Source organism: Triticum aestivum, chromosome 7D, assembly GCF_018294505.1.
Source record: "Triticum aestivum cultivar Chinese Spring chromosome 7D, IWGSC CS RefSeq v2.1, whole genome shotgun sequence".
NCBI lineage: Eukaryota > Viridiplantae > Streptophyta > Magnoliopsida > Poales > Poaceae > Triticum > Triticum aestivum.
Window position 1 is genome coordinate 624,795,513 of NC_057814.1, and position 24,990 is coordinate 624,820,502.

General features: G+C 45.9%; 2 protein-coding genes across 2 annotated transcripts; both read left to right on the forward strand.

Moving 5' to 3' along the window:
• The first annotated feature begins 9,965 nt into the window (after positions 1-9,965).
• Positions 9,966-17,707, forward strand: LOC123166225 (putative receptor-like protein kinase At4g00960). Its single transcript, XM_044583989.1, has 5 exons — positions 9,966-10,148; positions 10,827-11,088; positions 11,295-11,514; positions 11,609-11,735; positions 16,783-17,707. The coding sequence occupies exons 1-5, from the start codon at positions 10,008-10,010 to the stop codon at positions 17,155-17,157; spliced, it is 1,125 nt and encodes a 374-aa protein (XP_044439924.1). The 5' UTR covers positions 9,966-10,007; the 3' UTR covers positions 17,158-17,707.
• A 3,912-nt stretch (positions 17,708-21,619) lies between these two features.
• Positions 21,620-24,765, forward strand: LOC123171458 (putative coatomer subunit beta'-3). The gene is made up of 4 exons (XM_044588951.1): positions 21,620-21,766; positions 21,855-22,000; positions 24,138-24,212; positions 24,356-24,765. The coding sequence occupies exons 1-4, from the start codon at positions 21,620-21,622 to the stop codon at positions 24,468-24,470; spliced, it is 483 nt and encodes a 160-aa protein (XP_044444886.1). The 3' UTR covers positions 24,471-24,765.
• The last annotated feature ends 225 nt before the right edge of the window (positions 24,766-24,990 follow it).

A 24,990-nucleotide genomic window follows, 5' to 3' on the forward strand; every position in this document is an offset into this window, starting at 1 on the left:
TAATTTATTAGATGTAAGTACAGATTGATCGGTGATTAATGATTACTTACTAAATTTTCTCTACTGTCGTTTATGTGAACAACACGTGGTATGTACTGCATGATTCCGCCATTTGATATTTATATAGAAAGTTTTGGATTATATTAACCTCACTGTTGACTAAGGGGTGTAAAAAGATCAGGCGTTCTATCCATGATGCGAATGGGTGGATGAAGAGGAAGCAGTAGTCGTATCGCACAGGCCAGGTGGATGGTGGCCGCTGGCTCCGATCCCCTGGGTGTGGCTAGCGGCTCCGATCGCGCCGGTCAGGAGGGTGGCGCCGGCGTTCGAGCTGACTGCATGTAGTGTCCACGGGGAGAGTTTGACGCCGGCGACGAGCATAGAGAGGCGGATCACGATGCTGTGGACGGAGCAAAATTCAGAGAAAAACCCATAAGATCTCATGATGGGTTCATGCACAGAATAAGCGGAATCCATTATTTGGTTTTAAATATAAATCTCATGCGTTGCCTTAGTTCTAACTGATGACAAGAGCCGGCATTCTCACCTTCAATCCAACGTGTGGATGAAGAACAAGCAGTGACGTCGTATTCCGCAGGCCAGATGGGCGGTCGCCGGCGGCTCCGTTGCAGCCGGTGAGCAGGGCGGCGGCGTTCGATGGGACTGGCCTTGGAGGAGAAGGTCGCGTGTGGGACGGCGCCCGGAATATGAGTGGAGAATCGGCGTTAGAGCCGGCTAGGCCAGCTGGATCAGAGGTTGTTGCAGATAATGGGGGAGGTGGGAAAGCCGGTAGATACGCGCGTGATAAGTGTTAGTCCATCGACGAGCTAAAAATTGGATGGCTCCTTTAAAGTCGGAAAGGTTGATTGGTGAAACACCAACTCTTTTGGCACGTCCGTTTTCTTTTTTTTTAATCTGCCACGTCTGTTGCTGGCCTCGTTCATATCATAAAGAACAAACTAATTGTCTGTTAACTTCTTCTTTTTTGCAAAGTAATTTGTCTCATTCATATTATAAAGAACAAAATACAAGTCACGTAAAGACCAACATGACAGAACTGAATAGATATCAGAACATGTCTGAGCTTGACACCAACACATGGCACCTGCCTCCGGCATCACCACAGCAGCCACGAGGATGTCGCCGCCGCCACACCATCCTTACTTGAACAGACTGGTTTTCAAATTCATCCCCAACCATACGACCGATGGTCTCGTCAGGGAAGGATGTGAAGAATCTTTATTTAGCATCGTCATTGTTGCCGACAGGGACGAGAGAGTAAAAACAATCCACGTGCGTGGATCCGGCGACCCCCCTCACCATCGACAACCGAGGTCGCCGACGAAGGGGAGCCGCTGGAGGAGGACGCTGAAAGATGGCTTCTCCCGGCGTCGACTAGGGTTCCAGCCGCCAGGGACGAGAAAAACGATCGGTAGTAATTGTCTGTTAACTTCCAACTTAATCTCACTAGTAACAATACAAGTAGCCCTTTTCGCAAAAAAAAAATACAAGTAGCATTCACATGCAACTAGTGCTACGGATCGTCTCGACCATATCGGTACTTGTGGGTCATCTAGTATAGGTACTCCTGCCTGAGACACAACTAATGGGTCATCCGGAAATGCTAACACCTCGCCTGGACCCCGACTACCGGTAGTTGTGCGTCATTCGGACTTGGACTACCCGTATTGGAGAGTCCAAAAGAGTAAGGTCGGTAGTTGTTGGCCACCCACTACAGGTAGTATTGAGACCATGGCTCTTAACGTATAGCACTATGGGTCATCCGGGTACATCAGTATCACCATGGGTCGTATATTACCAGTAGCACTATTGATCCCTGGATCCCTTTTAGCACAATGGGTCATTCGGAAATGCTAACACCACGAGTCACCCCCACCAAGTAAGACCGATTCTCATGACAACAGCTGGCTATCACCACTACGGGTACTCCGAACCCAAAACTACTTTCACATGGGTGGGCAGCTAGGCGGTCCGACTGGTAGTTGTGGGTCATCCAGATACATCACAACCACCATGAGTCGTCTGATACTACCAGTACCACTATTGATCCCCGGATCCCTTTTAGCAAAATGGGTCATCAGAAAATACTAACACCACTAGTCATCCCTAATGAGTAAGACTGATTCTCATGACACGAGTTGGCTATCACCACTATGTGTATTCCGAACCCTTAACTATGTTCACATGGTGGCCAGCTGGGCGGTCCCACCAATAGCACTTCCAGCACTCCTCATCTGGACCCCGACTACCGATAGTTATCGGTGATTCAGACTTGGACTACCCATATTGACGAGTCCGAACAAATAAGGCCGGTAGTTGTGGGTCATCCGCTATAGGTAGTACTATGACCAAGCCTGGGTGTGTACCACCAGAAGGAATGGTACAAATTTCAGGCCAACACGATGTAGATGAAATGTTGCATGCTTTAGAAGGGCTAAAGAAATGTCATTTGTACATTGTCAATAATTGTGCATTCTCAGATGATGCAGAATTCACATATGATAGCGATGATGACATGTCTGAACAGGTTGGTTATATTGCCAAGTTTACTTACTATACAAAAAATGATTTGCATGTTGATCTAAATACCTTTCGTATGCTTTTGGACAGGACATGTCTGAGGAAGATATATATTCGTGTGGGTACATGGATATCGGTGAGAGGGACATGGGCGAATATGGGTCATCGCCCAAAAGTAAGAAACTTGCAGATAACAATCTGAAGAAAGCATTGGATTTCGGCAGCAGTGACGGGCCTCTTCAGTAGGCTTTTGGTTTTTCTAGAATTTCAAGCTTTGGAGCTGAATTATTGTCCCAAGTAGTGTTTATATTATTTTCAATCCAACAATCACTTCATTCAAGTGACAATTGTGAGATTATGTTTACAATAATAGGCTTTCAACTTTGAGTTGTTGCTCAATTTTTAGATGCCCACATACTAAATTGTGGCTTTTACTATTTTTGTGTTGCATATGCTGCACTAGTCGAAACCAGTGTTATCTCACGCAACAGTCCATGCCAGAGCATTAAATTTGCACTGGTTGGTTATTTCTGATGCATGTTAGAATCATTTGCATCATTCAGGAACAGTAAGAATGATTAGCAACATGAGCTGAGCATAAGTCAAACAGTAAGGATTATTAATTAATCGATCAATTTTACTAAATTCTACTTTTTTTAACTCTTCAGCATCCTCATAATGTCAATTAATCCACCATTCTTCTAAGATTCTCACCACATTATGGATTGATGCAAATTTGCACAGGCGCATTTCATTAAACAAGCAAGAATATTACCTAACCTTCTTTGATTTGTTGTAAAAGTAGGAGGGGGGCTAATAGCGGCACACAAGCAGACACACATGCATGTGTTCAATTACAACAACCGGATAAATGACTACATACTCATGAAAGCCAAGAACTCATCGAACATCATCTTCAACCTCCCACATGTCTTCAACGTATGATGTTTTTACTACATGATGAGCTGCCATTAAATGTGCGATGTTTTTTGTACGGACAAGCACACCCTGCCTACCATGAGTCTTCTCTGCCTTGCCTGAGAATCTAGAACCACGGACTTTTTTCTCTGCCTGCTTGATCTTCTTAGCGCGCTTGATCTTCTCAGCACACCAGCATGTAGGTGTGTGCCGCTTCGGGTCACCTGAAGAATATGGAGAAATAGTTACAAAAGTTCAAGAAATTGCACAGCGTCGGCAGAAAGTGTGATGTCACAGTTACAACCCCGGATCTCAACTACATATGGCAATCTCATTTTCGGAAAGAAGTATCATCATAGACATATATGCAATGCAACCTCCAAATATGTGCATATTTGAACTGCAGAAATTTTACAATTCTGTGAACATATACTGTACATCTCAAAACAGTGGTCCGTTTCAAGTAATTAATAAGTAATATGCAAACAGTTTCATTCTTTACTCGGCCAAGCAACAATTGTTTTCATATTAGAAATATATGGAAACCAACCTAATAATACTATTCAGAAGTAAAACTGATGTTATTCAAGCTCAGTCATACTTGTAGTAATTAATACTTCATAATTGGATCACAAGCGCAACAGTTTCGTACCACGAAACCCCTTGTACAGAGAGTTGTACCTAACAGTTTGCTGCATCAGCCCATCACATGGGTTAGCTTGAAAAAAGACTCATTCAGGATTCTTTGTATAGACAAAATGTAGTTTACATTGCCATATAGTCTGTTGCCTGCAACTACTGAACATGCTATAGTATACTGACGACCAGCAAAGTAAAAAGACTCATTGAGGTGCTTCAAAATTATCAACTGAAGAAGGAAAACAATCACAAAAATGCACTCTTTGCTTACATGTGCAGGGCTACGAGGAGGTTGAGGCATCGCAGGGGACGGAGGAGCGGCAGGATCGTGGAGAATGAAATACTTGCAGAAATTAATACTTGAAAAATGGACCACAAGCGCAACAGTTTCCTACCACGAAACCCCTTGCAGAGATAGCTGTAGCTAACAGTTTGCTGCCATCATATCTTCAGAAGTGAATTAATAATATGGTGTACAATGAAGCTAATTATTCTAGTCAACTTGTCACAATGCCTTTTTACCATCAGAATCAATGATAAGAGACATCCAGTGGGGTTGGAACATGTTTACAACAAATTACCTTTAAAACAAGCTCAAAGTATCCAATATCAAAATCCAGTGTAGTCCGAGTATAAGGCTTGACTACTTCCTCACTAGTAGAATCCTTCCCTCTGCAGTCGGTTAACAAAATACAGAAAACGATATCAGAATATTCGACTCACTCCATGTACTAAAAAGAATGACCATAACTCAACATCATAACTGTACACCAGGATATGAGCAGTACAAATGGTCAGACCTGCATCTTATATATCGGCCAATTGCAAGGCCCAAAACAGAAGTAGGTCTAGGGAAACTAATTTGAACTTGGCCACATTATGACTGATCTGTCTCTTCTGCACAAGATCATAGCACATCCATTAATTTTTATATTAAACACAAACTTCAAAAGCAGCAATCTTGAATGCAGCAAATAATTTCGTGCACAGGTGCTAAATGTGAAAATGAGGATCCCGCAAAAAAAACCCGTGCACTGATTAATTAAGCTGGCACGCTAGCTACCTCACCTAATTCAGGCTGCCTTTTTCATGGTGGGACTAGTTAGTACTGATTCTTTAGACTATATCTCTTGCGGTTGTTCACAACAAACTGTTGTGTGTTTTGTACTCTTCATGTACTATTGGTTAATTAAGGTAGGTCATTTGGATCCTATGATGTCATATTAAGTTTGACAGCAAACTAAATAAAACTGCAACTGTTATGTGATCACTTCAATTTGTTTTCTTCGGCCTCTAAACTCTCTAGCTAGCTACATATTAACATTTTTGCCATGGACAGGAGTTGATGTACATTTGTTCCCACTACAAGGTTGTTGGCTTTTAATCATGCTTTTCATTCAACGACAGTGCGTGTAATCTAGAATGGGAATCATATTTGGTGGCGAGTGAGCCTACCGACTAATAATTCAGTCATTGACTTGCCAACGATTCCAGCTCTTGTTCTCCGAACCTAACCCGTGATCAGTCTTGATTTGATATACGCAGAGAGAGTATTTGCCATACAGTGTACGCCATAGAAAATGTTATGGCACCACTAGCAAATTAGTACCCAGTACGGTTCGCATCAAGCAACTGAAATTGCTCTGACAGCCGGCGGACGGTCTAACTAGCAACGTGCGGGGCGGGTGAGGGGGGGGGGGGGGGGGGGGCGTGTAGGGGAGGGGATACCTGTCCACGGAGTTCTCGCCGGCGTTGCTGGGCGTCGCCGGCTGCTTGGCGGAGGGAGGCGCTGCAGTGGGCGGTGGGGCAGGGAGAGCAGCGGAAGATTAGCAGTTCCTGGCGTTGGGCAAGGGTGGCGGACCGCTGCTGCTTGACTGGATCGGGGCTGCCACCAGATCTCTTGATCGGAACGACGGAAAGGGCGGCGGCGGCGGCTATGCGGCCAGACACAGAGTTATCTGTGCGGGGGCGGATAAGCTAATTCTCTTCGGAACGGATTGAATTTTTTTGACCATTCTACCCTTTTGACTAAAAAATAAATCTTTAACTGATTTTTCAGATCCGACGGTCAGGATAAAACAAGGGTGGAGTTATATGAAATTACAAGTTGTAACTCGCCAATCACCCTAAAAGAGCTCGTACTAATTGGCGTTTGGGAGGGTCAGCCGCTAAACCCGCGATCTTAAACTTTGAACACTAGTGATACTGGTGGCCGAGACATCCTTGCTTAGCACGAATAACTTTGGGCACCAGTGCTGATCAAGGATGCAGCTCCTCTGACGTGTCATTGGCCCACTGAAATATGGACCGGAGCCCAAACTTCAGTGGCCAACGTCAGGGTGCAGGTACGTCGCCAGCGGAGTGGCAACTCTTTGTGGGATTCCTCACACATGGAGTACTTTACAGGTGAGCTACAATTGATAATGTGGAAAGCAAATGCTAGGAACGTTTATCCACGTGTAGACCATATTTTTCTTCTGTTTGGCCATCCGATGGACCACAAGCATCAAAGAAATGCTTTTAAAGTACTCCACTACTAAAGCTTACGCTAGATCTAACCTAGAATTAGGAGCCAGTACGAAAAGCTGTGCCATTTGTTTAGCAGGACAGACCGACCATTGAGGTCGTTGTTTCTGACGCTGTTTGATTAACCAAGAGAGGAATCTTAGGCCCCCATTCAGTGGATGGATATTCTTTACGCGTAGCATTGTACTCCTAGGCATCAATCAACTGGATCATACAAGGACGCAGCGTGAACCTCCTGACATGGTCATGGTGCGCACTAAGGACGTCTTTTTCTAATATATATGCTTCAACCCCGGGCCATTTAAAAAAACACAACCCAATGAGGACAGTCCCATGTGAAGTTCAGGTTTCTTTACCTGTAATGCAGAGGAGGCATCCAAGAAGTTGCCAACTCAATCCCTGCAAGACTAGCAGCCAGTAGGTAGGAGTAATAAGCAAACAAAGAAACAAGAAAGGTAATAAAATGATGGTGGTGATCAAGGTTTTGGATACAGGGGGTAAACCACTAAACACGCACATCGAACAAAAAGATACTGATTTTTTCCAATCACTTATTTAACAACATACTAAGATGTGGTGTAGTTGTAAAACTTTGCCCGCCATATTGGCATTTCGAATCCCAGGTGCTTAATCGTTTTCTGTTTTTAGATACGCATGTTGAAAATAAGGTGGACATCCTTGAGACTGCTTGCAGCGCCAGCAAGTTGCATGTAACCTTAGGATCAACATGAGAGCTGATATACGTACGATCAAATTCTGTATGATCTTTGTACGACAAGACTCATCTGGTGTGATGGGCCCAGACCTCAAGGAAACGGGTCTGTCTCTTGTCGTAAAAATCATATGATAGTTGAGGAGGAATCTTGAGCTGCCGTAGAATGCCTGCTCCAGTATGTTATATAAGATTAAACTCACCGGCCTTAATTAACCATTAGAACTGAAATAAGTCATGCTGAAGGGTACGAATCTCAAAGCAGTCAAGGACTCAAGGCACACTTTGAGAGCAAGCTTGTGAACCATCCAAAGATACCTACTATGAAGGTGGAAGAACTACCATGTTCCTCCTAAAATGTACTCCCTTCATCCCACAATATAAGATCTTATTAGGACGGAGCAAGTGGCATATATTCTCTTTAACTTCCTTTTCTTTTCACCTACCACTGGCTCGATCCACTGTTTGCAATCTGATGTATATTTGTCCATTTCTTCTGTACACGGGTTATGTTTCATTGGTTATAAACATGTTTCTGGTCATTCATATCTTGCATTCTTGCGTGTAAAGCTGATCGTCTCCTCTTGCAGTGTAGTGCTGCTGTTGTCCTCTTGCAATGTATTCTCCTCCCCTGCCTCTACATATTCTAGATTTGTGCATATAATGGTGCTCATTTCATGATTTTACTGATTAATTAAACCCTCTTGAAAGGAGGGTTTGTTTACATGCAACCAAATAAGATGCTCTCAAATTGCCCATATTTTAGTGCTCACCTACCGCTGCACCTTTGAGCCATCACATGCATTGTCCTCTTATGAAGTTGTTAAATGTTCTGTTCATGTTGTCTTTTTCCCTTTTCCTTCTCAAGATGCGCTTGAAACTTTAAGCTACACCGAGGCAACCGTGGTTACCTAGGCTGGATTTGTCAGCCTTCACGTGTATCACCCTAATCTGACGATGTTAATTAATAAATATCTATAGATCTTACCCTTACTTGACGTCTCGTCTTGCAGCTCTCTTCATTTCTATGCATGCAACCCTAAGACCTCTCCTCCTTTCGATGTATGCAACCTCAACCTGATCCAGTCTTATCTTCCCGCGCCTCTCGTCTACTTGGATGTTCCTCGAGTAGCTAGCTGGATCCCCAACCTCCAGGTCAGTGATCCAGTCTTTTGTACTCAAATAGGCTTCTAATTTACAGTTTGTATATTTCCTTTTGGGTTATATCATGAAATTTTATGGCTGTGTGCATTCTTGTGATGTGGAGGCTGGGGTAATCCTCTTTTTGAAAAAAGTAATGACATTTTCAGATCTGAAGAACAGATGAAACTTAGCTTGTTAATTAATAGCAGGATATACAATTGTTATGCAGGACATGCGCATGAATTTCTGCTACACCAAGGCTATTTAGAAAGTACTCCCTCTGTACCGAAATACTTGTCAAACAACAAGTATTTAGGTACAGAGGGAGTACGATATTCCTAGAATAAACGGAAGAGAGGGATTAATTGGAAGGGTGGATGAATTACGCTAGCTAATGTTTTTGCATGTGTTCCCAAGAAATAATTCTAGGCCCGGGGTGCCAGTGGGCTAGCGCCGCCCGTGTTCCTCATTCGGTCGGAGAGTCAGCAGGCGTGGGGCTGTCTATCCCGTACTTCTCGTGCTAGTTCTTCTGTATCTTCGCCGAACAATTCCCTGCTCCGCCAACATAATAAAATAAATTCATGGGAGCGCCAAAATTAATTGGGTGCCTAACAAGATTTTGACTAATTGGACCATCTATTCTTGCGTTAACTGGATATTTTCTTTCTGACAATCCCTCTCCCTCATATCCCTGTAGTCTTCTTCTTCCTCGCACACCCGTCGATCCACCTGCTGCCACCGGTTGAACCATAGTCAGTGTCGCTGCTGCGCCGCTTCGATCGCCTTGCCCTGCCCGAGCCACACCTAAGGTGCATTGCCCAATTATTCTGCTATTCTCCTTATCTCAAAGTTCAGGTTCCTGAATATTGTATGTTTAGGGAATGATTACATTAGCTGCATTTCAAATTAATTGTTATGGAACAAGTTAGAGTCCCACAACTAACTTGATTCTATAGTGATGAGCGCATCAAAGGCCAGTAACCTCAAATAATAAGTCTTCGATAGAGAGTTTTATTTTATTTTTCTCCTTATATTCGTGAATCTATTTCTTATTTACTTATATTATGAACAGTACAAGGCAACAACCTTTTATTTTGCATGCATGTCTACCTAGCCCAACCATATAGCTAACTTCATATATTTTTTTCGTATTCTAGAGGATTTTGGAGCTTGGCTTTGTACATGACCTGCCTTGGTTCTTGTTTGCAGGTGCATAAGCTTTAAGATGATGCACATAAAGTAATTTTCTAGGATTTCTTAAATAGCACAAGTATCTAAAGCATAAACTCAGGCACCCACCATTACACTGCACATTTGCATTTCCTTATTACATTTAAAGAAGATTACAGAAGCATCATTGGAAGTTTAAATATTGCTGTCATAAATATTGGTTGGCGCAGAAATTATTTACTATAGACATTTTTGTTACCATATCCTGCCTTAAATAACGCTAATTTGGAACAAACATCTTTTTGTTAGTGGTTATAGTGGATAGTGTGAAATTGATTGCACATCAGATACATCATACATGGATCATGAGGTCCTGGAGCGTATACTTGATGGAAGAGAAAATCCGACAAATCTATCACTCTCACTTTTGAAGGATATCACCGAAAATTTCTCAGAGGATCGAGAAATCGGCCATGGTGGATTTGCAACTGTTTATAAGGTAAAATTAATTTTTACCACAAATTAGGCATAGGTCATCTAGATATCTCCCTTGGAATTATTATATTGACTTGAGCAGTATTTGATGTACGGAACTATGTTAATACTCAGTGTTACAACCTAGTAAAAATATCACCGTATATACAGATGTTACATACCTCTTCAAGATGTCACTTATTTTAATTTTAAAGGCGTACCCAGTGCTCAAAGCTTCCACACAAGGTGGGGGTATGGGGATGGGAATATCTAGACAGCCTTAACCATCTCGCAAAAAAAAGATAGAACTTGATTTACTTATTTTTGGTATATACTCCTGTATATTGTAGTCAGTCAATCAGGCAGATACTTTGGGTGGTCTATTGCGAAATTTGATTTCCAAGATAGAGACAGTGTGTCACGATGAGAGTGCAAGATTAGACGGATGCACACATGCATTAATTGGGAAAATATGTGCCTCCTTAAGTTGACTAGGGAGTTTCATATATTTCTTAGCATGTGCGTATGGTCGAGCTGAGTGCAGTGTATTTCCACCGAGTTTGTGTACTTTGCGCTCTGTCAAAGAAAAAAGCAGCTGTGTCCGTTAAGTGTTGTGTACCAAACTTTCAGTACTATCTTTCATGCACAACATATTCAAATTCAGCTAAAAACTTTTAAAAGGCTTACAATAGAAGTTAAACAGGGAGTGCTCCCGAATGGGAACGTTGCGGTAAAGAGGATAAAGAGCAGTCATTCAATCAAGGAGACATTGTTTTATCACGAAGTTGACAGCCTGTTGAACATTGAACATGAAAATATTATACGGTTTCTTGGCTTCTGTGCTAGCACAGATCAGACGGCAATAAAAATTGAAGGATTGAAACAACATATTTATGCCGAGGTACGAGAAAGACTACTCTGTTTTGAGTATGTCAGCAATGGAAGCCTGAGAAAGTATATTACAGGTACGTCATTCTTGCATGTGATAGAACTCTTATCTTTACTTATTTGTCCTTTTCCTTTTTAACTTACGTTTCGATAGATTTTACCCACAGTCAAGAAGTGAGATAGACTGGAAAACAATGCTAAGGGTCACTAATTGTGCAATCTAGCATGCATCAATTAAATGTTTGAAACTTTGGTGGCTCAATGCTACTTTTCCATAATGCAGATGAATTAAGGGGACTTAAATGGGACACACGTTATGAAATAATTAGAGGCATTTGTGAAGGTTTGTACCATCTGCACCATGAAAAGAAAATATACCATATGGATATGAAACCTGAGAATATACTGCTAGACAATGATATGGTTCCGAAAATCACTGATTTTGGTTTATCGAGACTCGATGAGAAGTCACAAACCATGTGTGAAGTTCGTCTTGGATCACTGTAAGCTATGCATCAAAACTATCTAACTTTCTTGACACTTACTCTCATATTTTTCTGATGTTATAATGCATTGAAATACTGTCCTTTTATGTAGCGGATACTGTGCTCCAGAATACATAATTCAGGGAAAGATGTCATTCAAATCAGACATGTTCAGTTTGGGAGTTATAATTATTGAACTAGTGACAGGACAAAAGGTGATCCCCAAGAATAAAAACAATGTAAGAGGTTTTTAGCTCACCTTGCTGGCAATTTTTTTTCAACTGTCCGAACTTTCTACCTTGCATATTTGTTGCCATTTTACTAATCCTACTTAATTTGCATTTTATAGTATTGGGTAAAAAAATAACAAGTTAAATAATTCTCCCTCTATAAACTAATATAAGATGTTTTAGGTCACCAAGTTAGTGACCTAAAACATCTTATATTAGTTTATAGAAGGAGGACATATTGGAAAAGAAGTACAAGCTACACATGGAAGTAAACTCTTTACCAAATGGTGATATTGAGTTACACATTACTTGTATGAAGATCTTAGAAATTGAATGGCTCTAAGCATTTGAATTTCAGCCATGTGGGCCCCGACTCACCGGCCATGTCCCTTTCTAGCTTCCTGGACTCTCTAAATCATGTGCAGTACACCACACTAGGTTATTTTAATGTAACATTGGCGGGTTTAAGAAATACCCACGCAGGTTTCTTTTCCTCCTAGAGAACACAAGTTGTGAGTTGTGTGTTGTTCATTCTATTTTTTACAGGACAACTTCAAGAGAGTAGGCAGCTCCTGCACATTCATATATAAGGAAGACTGGCCCGGTTTACGAAGAAACCTAGGCCAGAAACCATATAGAGTTTGGTTGATTATAAAGAACGACCATACAAAACCTTGACAGGAGAGACAAACCCCCTAGCTAAACAAGGCTAGGACGACTGTCATCTGAAATATACAAACACTAGCAACCCAGTGCCACCAGCTTTTTGAATCACCGGTCCAAGCTAACCTCCACTGCCGAATTGATTGTCATCTGCAATGGGTTGTGAGCTTGTTCTTTTGCAACGTCTTCAAGGAAGAAAACGGCACACATGCACAATTTTGCTGGCATTAATCGAACATGACCACCCGCCGAACCTTGGGGAGGGTCTTGCCAATCCAAATATCCATGTTTACCTCAAGATCAGACATCTCCAACATGGGATATGAAGACTGGAAGGGGAAGCGTGGTGCCAACGAGAGGGTCCCCGGGCTCGTCTCCTACCGCAGATCCGACATCTCCGACATGGAGGACCAAGACGGTTGTGAAAATGCGAGGGCTGACGGTGACGATGGTGGTGCCCGCTAGCTACAACTGCTTCTTGTCCCCGTGGAGTGGCGTCCACACATTGATGGTGTTTCAGTTAGCTACCAGACAAAAAAGGATGGCCACAGGTGCGGCACAGGCTGGGTGGCCAGTGGGCTTTTTTCAACTAACCACCAGTAACCAGTGTGTTTACTCTGCTGATGACGGAAACTCTCCATTGAATTTTAATCACTTGTGGGGGCAAAATGCATTAGTGGCGTGTTTTAGGTGCCCGGAAGTGATGTATGAATCCGTAGTACAGTTATCTCCAGTGCAGTTTGGTAAGTGTTAGGTAAGTTAGTGTTTGAGTTCTAGCACAAGCCGTAGTACTTGTCCAACAAGTATTCTTGGAGGCATGGATTCTAAACAAGGGTCGTATTAGAATTAGTTTTTCATCTACGGTTTTGCTAGAACTCATCTCGCTGAGTTCTAGTTATGTCTCATTCACTTTTATAGCTATTGGATGGTTGCACAAAGTTGATATACGCCCATGTGTCTGTTTGTAGAGCTTAGGAATTGTAGCACCACGTGAATGTGGTCTGCCTGAGTCTAGAGGCCGGTCATGTTTAGTTTGCCGAGTTTGAGTGGTATGGTTGCAGATCAGGTTGCTGTGTATATATGTACCGTAAAAATCCCTAGTACATCTAAGCTCTACGACAGCACCCTCAGGAGGGAGAACGGTGCAAAGTGTCACCGCTACCGGGCCCGAAGTGGGCAAGGATATCCACCCAGAACCCTAGCATGCAGAGGAAAAACACGGCGACATCTCCAAGAAGATAGCGGCACCCATAGGTGTTGCTGCCGCCGGCCCCAAAGCGCGGAGTTTTCACTTGGTAGCTCACTCGTGCCACCACGAGGCACCCAAAACATGTGCGACAAGACCAGGCCTCCAGATCCGGATTTGGGCCTCTCCACTGCCAACGACAGAAGCAAGCACAAGCCACCACCGCTACACGCCTCGCCATCTAGACGACCAAAAAGCATAGCCACCAGTCCACCACAGTTGTCATGGAGCCTGCCGAGAGGCCACCATGCAAACCGCCACCTAGGGTCGCCGCCCCTTCATCCAAGTCCCGAGTCACCGCCAACCGTCGACATCACAACGCACTCACTACAGTAGGAGAAGTGAAAGACTCATCCTTCGCTCCTAGCCCAGCATCAGCCACCGCCCCTGGGTTAACGCTTCCATAGTAGGAGGTGTCGATGGCTGCATCCCAGCTAGGCCTAGTGGAGCCAGGGGACCCGTCCCAACAGCTGCTGACGGCAACCGTCAATCAAGGCCCAACACTGTTCCTCTGACCTTGGCCGATTCAAACTCACATGCCGCCACAACCGTGGCCATCAGCATTGAACCGACCTACAACATAGCAACAACAAGGGCACTGACTCAGACTGACGCCGCAATGGAGCAACAAGGAAGGAGAGCACTAACATGAAGGCATACCAGTGCGACTAGGTCGCCCCCCCTGCAGTTGCACTCTCTCGAAATAGGCTTTCTTCCCACTCTATATATAAAGCAACAACCCAACAAAGTACTGACCAATACAATATGGTGGGGAGGCTCGCTTACAAAGCAGATCAGAAGATAAAAATGAATCTCAAACAAGCCTAACACCTAGGCGAGGCCCGACAGAAGACACCAAGGCACCACGACAACGACCCAAGAGGGTGATGGCATGAAGCGTTGTCGCTGCCAAGTCTAAAAAAAATTGACTAGAGTTTTCATCTGGAGCCCTGGCACAAGGGAAAATCCAGGATGACGTCCTCAGGAAGCAAGTGGCAACCACGGGCGCTGTCGGGGCCGACGTTAGGAATGCAAAGCTTTCACTTAGAAACTCGCCTACACCAAGTAGGAGTCCCAACCACTACCACAATAGAGCCTCCCGCCACTACACCCCTTGCTGCCCACATGAGCAAGAGGTGAAGGCCACCACCGCCACCATGAAGCCTACCAAAAATCCAACCCTAGAGCCCGACATTCAGGACCACTGCCCCAGTCATACCCCTAGGCGCCACCAGCCATTCACATCACGACCACCCGACCACGATAGTAGAAGCCAAGGGCACCTCCTTTCACCCCTAGCCCGGCATCAGCTACCGGGCCTGGGTTGGCGCCCCCTCCATAGGAAGCACCCTCACCCGCATCCCCAGCCACCTTTGTGGGTCGAGGGAATACAACCTAGTCACTACCGATGGCCGCCGCCAAATCCGCGGTCCTCCATGTTGATCCATCCGATGGCACAATAGTTCCCAGAGAGTGAAACGCAGACCGATGCCACAAACATGAATCATGCAAGTGGACCATAACGCGAAGGCTTGTGCCATTGCGGACCAAGTCAGCCCAAAACCTGGGCACCGCCGGACATCGCCCACCACCATGGGCCAGAACCACACCACCCCTCGACATTGACGCCAGAAAATGTGGACGCACCTCAATCGTCGGAGATCGCAACGGTCAGGTAACACAGCCGGCCAACTCCAAGGCAATGACACCGGGAGGAGCGAAGACTGCCACATCAGACCAGACCTTTTATATTCATATACTGGGACGCCCAAGGCAGTCATTCAGATTCTAACGTGTCGATGCCATCAGGCCGCTGGCAAACTGCAAGGCAACACCATTATTGTTCGGCAGCGGCACAACATAGCCTTATCCTCCCACGCACCCAACTCACCACCACCTCCAACCTCAATCGAGCTCCGTCGAACAGCCGCCGGTCCCGCCTCCACATGCACTCCGCTGGATGACATGCACCACCGCAAAACAGATTCGCGACGCCCAGACAACAACCGATGGCCACCGGTGACACGGATCATCGCTGCAAGAGAGCAGCGGGTCGTTCCGCAGCCAGGCCTGTGCAGCTCCACCATGCCAGGTCTGCATCGCCCCACTAGGAACACACCAGATCCATGCCGCCATAACGGGACCAGCCACCACGGCTACCCACACATGGCGCGGGCCGAACCGAAGCACTCCGCCGAGTGCTGCTTTGCATCAGATTGTGATGTGAGAGAATACTTTTGGGAAATAAAGTGAAAAAGGGGTGCGAGCCCTTGGCTATAATTTTTGTGTGTGCATGTGTTTGTTATCTTTGATGTGATCAATAAACCACCAGTGAGAGGGCCAAACTGCTGCCAACCTGCAGAACCAAGCCATAATTCCATGCGACAGTAATGGTATACGAACCAACCGGATCTCAGCAAAAAGAGCAACCATCACCTTTCTACCATAAAGATCAACCTTTGTTGATGGCTGCCACCACCACCACCACCACAACAACTATGGCCTTAGCCTCCACCATTAGCTATTACATCCTGCAGCACCCCGCATAGAAGAGACATAGAGAGGTCACAAGTAGGAGATGGTCCTGCAAAAGCACAAAATGGTGATTCAGAGCAAGCAATCAGGGCACGATGAAACTGCGGCAACCTTCAGGCGTATCCCCATGCATAGTTGGTGTCTTTGTTCTGCGTCAGCCATCATGGTTTCAAAAACCACCATGCATGTCTGGCGTCGACTCTACTCTGGACCGTCTATTTATGACATAGCTTTTGCACCGAAATGCTATTTTGAGAATGGAGATACTCTAATTTTTGCACTTGCATCGTTCTTCTAGATAAAAGAAAAACTTTCCAGCCCTGCATTGAAAGATACACAACCACATTTACACCATCCTATACATGTAAAGAAAGTAATTTGCACGATAAATAAAAACACATGATTCCCCATACTTAAACTACCACTTTAAAAACTTCAAGAGTTTTTATATAAAGCAACAATATCCAAAAGCTGGAATCAATACCCACACATTCACTGCATGCTAACGTGCGAGCACCTCATCTAACTTTGTACGTGTCATAATTCCATTACTTGAGATTATTGGTTAAACATTTTGTCTTATTCTATATGTCATCTTTTATGGAATGACAGGTATTTAGGAGATGGAGGCACAGATGGAGGAAAACAGGGAAGGAAACACAGTTGGTTTACCAACAAGTATCAAAATGCATGGAAATTGGGTTACTTTGTCAGGAAATTGACCCGTCCAAACGACCTTTTATATGGGATATCATAGATGATATCAGACAAGAGGAATGTGTCAATGGGTCAATTAGAAATGTCTCTCAATATAAGTTTGGACAGACAAGCTCGTATGCTCCCTTAGAAGTACAAGTTATCTATGGACTACTCTCCCTAGTTGTCTCCATCTTATGTTATACACAATGGTGGAGCTACAGTCCAGCCAGCCACGACAGCTGCCTGGGCTCTGGAGTGGATCCTCATTCAACCCACTGCATTAAATGAAGAACTAATGAATATTTTCAATGGGAAAATGGTCGGAAGCCTTTGTGCTTTGTTGAAGCTCCCTCACCGAGTGGGCTCCATCACTAGTTATGCAACACATATATCATTTGTCCCAAAAAATGTAACATTTTTGTTCTTCTTTTTTCTTGCAGATAAGCCCTTACTCGGAGGACGACGATATGCTTGGAATTGACCCGCTCGAACTACATTTTCCTTTCCAGCTTAACAAACAGATGTCATGCACCATTCAGCTAACCAATGAGACGGGCTCTTACATTGCCTTCAACGTCGAACACATGAACCCTCTGTCATACTGTGCACAACCGCAGAAAGACATTATACCACCACGATCCAAGTGTAATGTCGAAATAACAATGCAACCGCAGGCCAAGGCACCGAGAGATCATACCAACGAATTCACTGTTTGGAGCACCAAAGTGAATGATGGCCTTGCCATTGAGGATATGGCTACAATGAAGTTTATTAAAGAGGCAGCCAACGTGGTTGATGACGTGAATTTGGATGTGGTTTTTTACATCAGTGAGCCACAAGAAGCAGGAAGCAAGAAGCAAGTGGTGAGTTATCTAAAAATACTAACTTGCAATACTTACTCTATTCAATTAGTGTCCCGTGCAAATGATCTTTTGTTGTAGTTAGAGTGCCAAATTGATAGACATTCTGATCAAAATATATTTACTTACGCTTTGTTGTACTCCCTCCGTTCCACAATACATGCCTTTCATTTATCAAAATATAAATGTATCTAGATATGTTTTAGTATATAGGTACATCCATTTTTGGACAAATGAAAGCCAAGTATTTTGGAACGGAGGGAGTAGAACTGAACTTTTTGGTTTTGTGAATGAAATTGGGGAGATATCGCTTTCTTCAACAAATAAATGATCACCCAGAACAAATACATTTTAAAATTATTTTAATATGGAGTACCGCAATATAATCAGTAGATTAGGTTGGGTTGCGCATCTTTTCCTTTTTTTTTCATGTAGTATTAAATCAACAATAAAGAATAACTGTTGTGTTGAGAAGTCAGAATTTTGTTTGTTGACAAGTCTCACCAGTTGTGTGCGTGTGTGTGTATCAGCACGTGATACAGCCACCCAGACACAGGTGAGATCGGTAAACTAAGAAATAAAACCTATTTGCAAAAGCTCTGTATGGTTAATTATTTGCTAGTAAAAATGAAATTTGTGCGTAGTGAATAATGGTGCAAGTAAAAGTAACAACATGGCAGAAATTTAATTAATACAAATGTCAAAATGGGCAACGACAGCATACTATACTCGCTCAATTCCTAAATATAAGTCTTTTTTTAGGGATTACAATGCTGATTACATACGGAGCAAAATGAGTGAATGTACAGTCCAAAATATGTCTATATACATCCGTATGTAGTTTTTATTGAAATCTGTAAAAAAGACTAATATTTGGGAACAGAGGTACTCCCTCCGCCTCATAATATAAGAGCGTTTTTTGACACTACACTAGTGTAAAAGACGCTCTATATAATAGGTCTAATGTTTCGAGTCAACAATGTTTCGTTCAGCCGGTAAAAGTGAACTATTGGTTAGCAGGGGTGTTTCATCTTTGTTTGATCAAAACTGCACATTACCATATAATGCACCAGAATTGAGTGGGGTTGAGGCCGGAGACTTGGAGCTCATCCAGCACCGAGAGGGTGCGGCCAGGATGAAGCTCCGTGGTGTGGGAGCCCTTGGCGCGGTCGATCTTGGCATCCGTAGGACCGCTGGGTATCCAGCTTGCTGTTGCTCGGCATGCGCGGAGAGTTCAGTGTTGCCCGCCACCGCTGCGTCCCTGGCCACCCCGATCAAGTCCTTGAGAAACCTTCCCTTGGTGTCCAACAACCTAGTTATCTCCGCGTCCGTGACCACTCTTGCATCCCTAGCCGCGTGGAAATTGATCCCCACTCCCTGCAGGTGGCCTCAGCCATTTAGCCGAGCATTCTGCATGAGCCCACTAGCTCCATTCGCATCAAGTCGAGCGCACGGCGAACCAGAGTTTGGGCTCACCAGCCAGATTGGTCGGCACCAGGTCGAGCTAACGTCACCGAATGTGGGAAATGTGCACTGCCCATCCGCTGATAATCTTGTAGACGTTGTGGACTGGGGACCATAACGTTGCTGTTGGCGCCGAGCCGGGCGGGCGACATGACAATGGGCGTTGGGGTACTCCCACGTGATGCGCGTGAGCAGGGGGATGTCGACAACAGCGAGCATCAGGTTGGCCATGGTCTCCACAGAGAGCATCCTTGTCTCCCCGGGCCGGCGGGCTGCACTACGGCGTATTGTTAGTGTCCACGAGCTTGGCCGACACGCCGCACACGCGTGGGAGGATGCCGGAGAGCACAGCAACACAACCACGTGGCCTCCCACGACGAGCTGGAGGTGGTGCAATAGGCGTTCCCCGCCTCCGCGGTGCCCTCGAGCCCGAGGGGGTTGAACTGGCGGCCGTAGAAATACATGTCTTCAACCGCGAAGAGCGGCCGCATTGTGTCTCCTCCATCACCGACAAGGTCTCGGACGCCTGGATAGTCATGTTCACACCGCCCGTGCACGCCCAACTCGTGGCAACGCCTCGTACTAGGCCTCCTGCTTTAAGCTGTGCCCCCGCCGCCGATGATGACGTGCCTCTCGCTTTGCCGTCCGCCGCGGGCAGGTGGTACAGGCCCGCCCTAGTCTGCTGCGGCCACGCCCTGCTAGTGCGGGTCACGGCAGCGGCGGCGCATGTTGCCGTCGAGGTGCTGCTGCTGCCGAGCGTGCAGGCGCTTTCATGGGCAGCCCGACTGGTGCTACCACTGCAGGTGCTCGTCGCCTGTGCGGGTCAGGTGCCATCCCATGCGACGATTCCAGGCGGCTCATGCGCGAACACTTCTCCACGGTTGATTATGCACACATGTATCTTTTCGGGAGAGAGAGAACTGAGGGCCACCAGTTAGTTTTTATTTTGCGGGTAAGTCGTTTTTTTTTAAAATGAGCTTATCGGCAAATCAGTTCTACATGTCACGACATTGTTCTGATAATGGTGGTTATGTGTAAAAAAAAAGATGATTGCTTCTAATTTACTCTAGTGTGTCAGATAGATGATTCGAGATGATCAAGGTAGAAAGAGGTCCCAACTAAATTCATTTATGAGTGTAATTGCGTTGTGGCAATTGAATAATGCTGCTTCAGTGACGAGTTGAATTGTACTGACGCTTCCTTTTGTCTGTCTTTGATGCATTGACGACGTAGCAGACAATCCAACCTTTACTGTTGCTTGGTCAGATTATAGATGATGCAGTCGGTTGGTTCCTTTGTATGGATGCACATCAGACAGAGCCATTGTAAGTGTGTAGGATAATATGCGCATTTTAATCTTTATTCTTCCTTTTCAAGTGAGTGCATTGGATGTGATTATCCTGCTTTACTACCTCATTATCATACAGGATTGTAACCGGCCACGGATTTGGTGATGTTCGGATTTGGAACTCTGACACGCAGGCAAGTTACCTCTACTGCTTCTTCTGCTACTATTTTGGATAAAGAAAGAAAATTATGGCCGCTTGCCCTTTGCATCAAAAAGATGCTCGGGGCCCAAGCATTTAGTTCATAAGTAAACATACAGATTCCGTTGATTGCCAAATAGCAGGAGAAGTCTATGTTTGGTGATGGTTGATGGGAGGCGTACTGTAATGTTGAAGTTTTTACCCACAGCCAAGAAAACACAACACCATATTGGCAAAGTTTTGCCCTCTTTTTTCCCGTCATAGTATTTCAATTGAATTACCACGATTTAATGTAAAGGGTCATCACCAAAAGCTCAGTTTTGTTGGCAATTATACCAATCTTTTGTTTACATTGGACCAACAAATGACTCAATTATGTTTACTGGCAGAAAGTGGTCGCTTCGATTAAGGTCTCGCAGGATATAGGTAAGCTCTCTCTGACTTCTTTGTTAATATAATTTTCTTCCACCATATGTATAGTTGTACAATGGTATATGCTAAACAGACGATTGCCCTCACTGCAGTAAGCAAAGTTAAATTTATTGCACGAAAGAGGTGGATTGTGGCTGCGTCACGTGATTGTTTCGTCCATGTGTACAAGTATGAAAAGGAACTCGAAACGGTCACGAGCTTCAAAGTTCACGATGGTGACTTTGTCTGGTGTTCATTAGACGTTCATCCGACCCAGCCGTATGTGCTGTCAGGGTGTGGTAGCCAAATAAAGCTTTGGGACTGGGACCAGGACTGGAACTGCATACAGACATTTGAAAAAGAGCACTCAGATGATATTAGGGAACTAAAATTTAACCCAGTGGGCACCAACAGTTTTGCAAGTGCTTCTAGGGATTATACAGTAAAGGTTTTGCTTTCTCTCTCTTATTTGTTTTGCAAGTGTTTCAGATGGTACGTTTCTCTACTGTACCATGACTGGAAGCTCTTATGGTTGGTGTTCAGGTTTGGAGTCTTGATTCTCCCAAATCCAAGTATACTCTCTCTGGACATTCCAATTGCGTGCACAGCGTGGATTTCTTCAAGCGTGATGGTCAGCAGTATCTGATTAGTGTCTCTGGTGATAAGACTGCCAAGGTCGGCTATTATGCTGGAAAGTACATTAATACAACATGCATCTAGCATTTCTAATATATGAGTGGTTTGTTTTTGTTTTTCAAAACAGATATGGGACTTGCAGAAGAAGGAGTGTGTTCATACACTCGAACATGAGTCTAAAGTCTGTTCCGTCTTTGCCCATCCCAGTCTTCCATTTCTAATTACAGGTGGTCGCGATGGTGTTGTTCGTGTGTGGAGCTCCACTGATTTCAGGTAAGCACGATACAACCACGTCTCTCCATGTCTCGATACAACCACGGCCGGATCTCCCTGCTCCGCGGCCTCGGCGCCATCTGTTCTCTCCCTCCCTCCCGCAAGAAAAAGCAGGAGTGCAACATGAGCCCCGCAAGTCTCACCGCCAGCAGCCCGTCCCGTCCTCACCGCCAGCAGCCCCGTCCGCATCCCCGCCAGCTCGCTGCCGCCACCTCCCGCCGAGCTGCCTGCTGGCTGAAGGGCGTGCGTCGTCCTGCCGGTCCACCCGTCCGCTCCTTGGTCCGATCCGGATCGGGAGCTCCTGGCGGCGCCGCTGAAGCCGGCGCTGCGCCACCCTGTCTAAGTGGGTAGAGGGTCTGTGGCTCCGTGCAGGTGCTGGAGGAGCCCCTGGCCAAGCCTGCGCCCGCATCCGCGAGGCTCCCCGTGTCGGGTTCTACCATTACGCCAGTTCTTTGTCCGTGCCCCCGGCTTGCCTCCGCGTCAGCAGCAGCTGCATCTGCCACTCCGGCTGTGCTACGCACTGGTTCATCGTCCGCGTCAGCTCCTGCTGTTCCGGCCATGCTGAGAGCCGGCTCTCCGCCCTAGTCGGCGGTGGCGGTCGCTCCCATCGTCTCTGCGATGCGTCTGAGCCACCACTGTTCGTCGACCCTGCATCCCAGACGACCTCCATGCTGCTGTCGGCTGCCTTGCCCGGCGACCCCTTTGGCCCGGGCAATGCGGTGGTGTCCGTGGCTGTGCAGGACAGGGCTCAATGCTCTGGCAGCTGCCTCCCGATGCGGTCTGCAGCTTGTCCCGATCGCTCCACTCGCGCCGCTCCAGTTGCCGCCCACTGTCGCCGGTCTGTCATGCACCGTCCCGGTGGCCTCTCTTGTGCGTCCTCGTTGGGGGACTAACTTGGATGCGTCAGTAGAAAGATGACGCATGTTAATACAATGAGCTGCGCGCCAGCAGCTCATGGGGAAATGTTGGGAGATTGGCACCTCGTCACTAGGCGCCGCCGTTCGCCATCTACAAAGGCCTTCTGTTGGCCCGCTTCCATTGCCCGGCCTGCTCCTCCGGCGTGGCTCAGGGATCGATGCTTTCATTGTCTCTCCAAAGGTCATCATGCAGACCTCCCCCCCCCCCCCCCCCCCCCGAGGCGGCGCCGCACCGCCCCCGGGGAGTCCCCGTCCACACCGCCCTCAGCCCTCCCCCCACTACCGCCGCCGTTGCTGAGGACGCCGCGGGGCGAAGCCCCTGTGGTGAGGCGGTGGCGGCGGCACAGTCTTCGGCCGGCGGTAACGCGTGGGGGCAACGGCGTCCAGCTCCCTCCTCGAACGGCAGTGCGCAGCGGGTTGGCGGTGGCCAGGAGATCTCCGGCGGCCGTTGGCGGATGAGATTTTGGCTACGATGAGATCTGATCTGAGCCCGAGGGATTTAGATCGAGATCCACTGCGGCTACGCCTCGTCTCGACAACGGCAAGAGGAGATCCCCCTGGGTAATCTTCACGGCATGGGGACGTCTGTGTCTCTTGGCCCGGGCATGGTGGTGGTGGCTGCCTTCTCCATCGAAGGCGGTTGGCCAGGCTGGTAGTGACGGATCTTGGATCCCACTATTAGCACCGGCGGCGAGTTGGGGAGACATAGTCGCCGGTGAAAACCGAGCCGACTCCAGTCATGGCGGGCGATGGCGGCGTCTACGTCGTTACCTTGATGAAGGCATCATCAAGCAACTATCGTCAACCTGCTCGTGCCGCTCCGGGAGAAATCCTAAGATCACCGGATCGGACGATGGCCGCGCTGCGGTGTCGTGTTCCCTATCGAGGGCATAGTTTGTGGAGCAGCGCCGGATGGAAGAGGCGTGAGGTGGTGTGGCCTTCCTTCTCTCGCGTCGACGACGGCGGGTCTCGGATGTGGTTGTGTTATGGTTGTGTTTGGTTGTAGGGCTGATCGTGCACTTGTGGGGTTGGATGCTCTATGAGTAGTCCGCATGTGGTTGTTTGTGTTAGTTTTTGCTGGTTTTCATTATTTAACTGAGCAATTTTCTTATGCTTAATTAATTGATGAGGCAATTTTTTTGACTCGGTTTCGAAAAAAAATTGCTGGTTAGCCCCTCTCTCTATATTTGCTAAAATAGTGAGTGCTCCATATTTCCCAGGCTGAAGACAAAGCTTGAGGTCAGTATGCTTGGGTTCAGTATTCGTGGTTTCGCATGTTTGACGGGGTCAGAAAGGTAATCATCGGTGTTTCCAGTTCTTTTTTATTCTGTATTACCCTGTTGTTGTCTGCTTAGTTATTTTGATGTTGTAGTCCTTTACACTGATTTCGTTTCCTAAGAATCCAGACTAGTAAAGCGTGTCCTCTTTCATCTATCAGGGTTGCAGTTGCAGACTCATATGGAGTGTCCGTGATGGAAATTGGTGATCAAGGAGGACAAGGTGGTAGTGAAGGCAGCAGCAACGAGAATTCCATATCAGCTATAGATTTTTAGGAAACCCAACGCCAATCGAGAGGTAAAGATTCCAGACTAGTAAAGCGTGTACTCTTTCATCTATCAGGGTTGCAGCTGCACAAATTTATGAAGTGTCAGTGATGAAAATTGGTGATGAAGAAGGACAAGGTGGTTGTGAACTAATAGATTGCACGTGAACTAATTTCCTTGCCGTTAGTTAAAGCACAGTTTGGTAAAGGTAAGTGGCATGCATGCACATGTTGTGTGTTGGTAAATCTAATTTAGCACACGTCGAGTGGGCAGCCATCTTTTTAGAAAAAGTTTTTGTCCTCCATTCTGATTAGAAAACCGTCGGGCTCATGTTTTTCGCCAGTCCGATTCATCTACCTTCCCGCGTGTTGACTGGTTCCTCTGCACTCCTAATATGTTCATCACGTGTTTTCGTCTATATATGAGGCAGTTAGAATTTTCAAAGAAGAAAAGGGTTTAAAATCTTGTCCAAAAGCTAACATATAACCTAAGTGGGACAACTAAGCCCTGAGCATTCAAGCCCAATTTT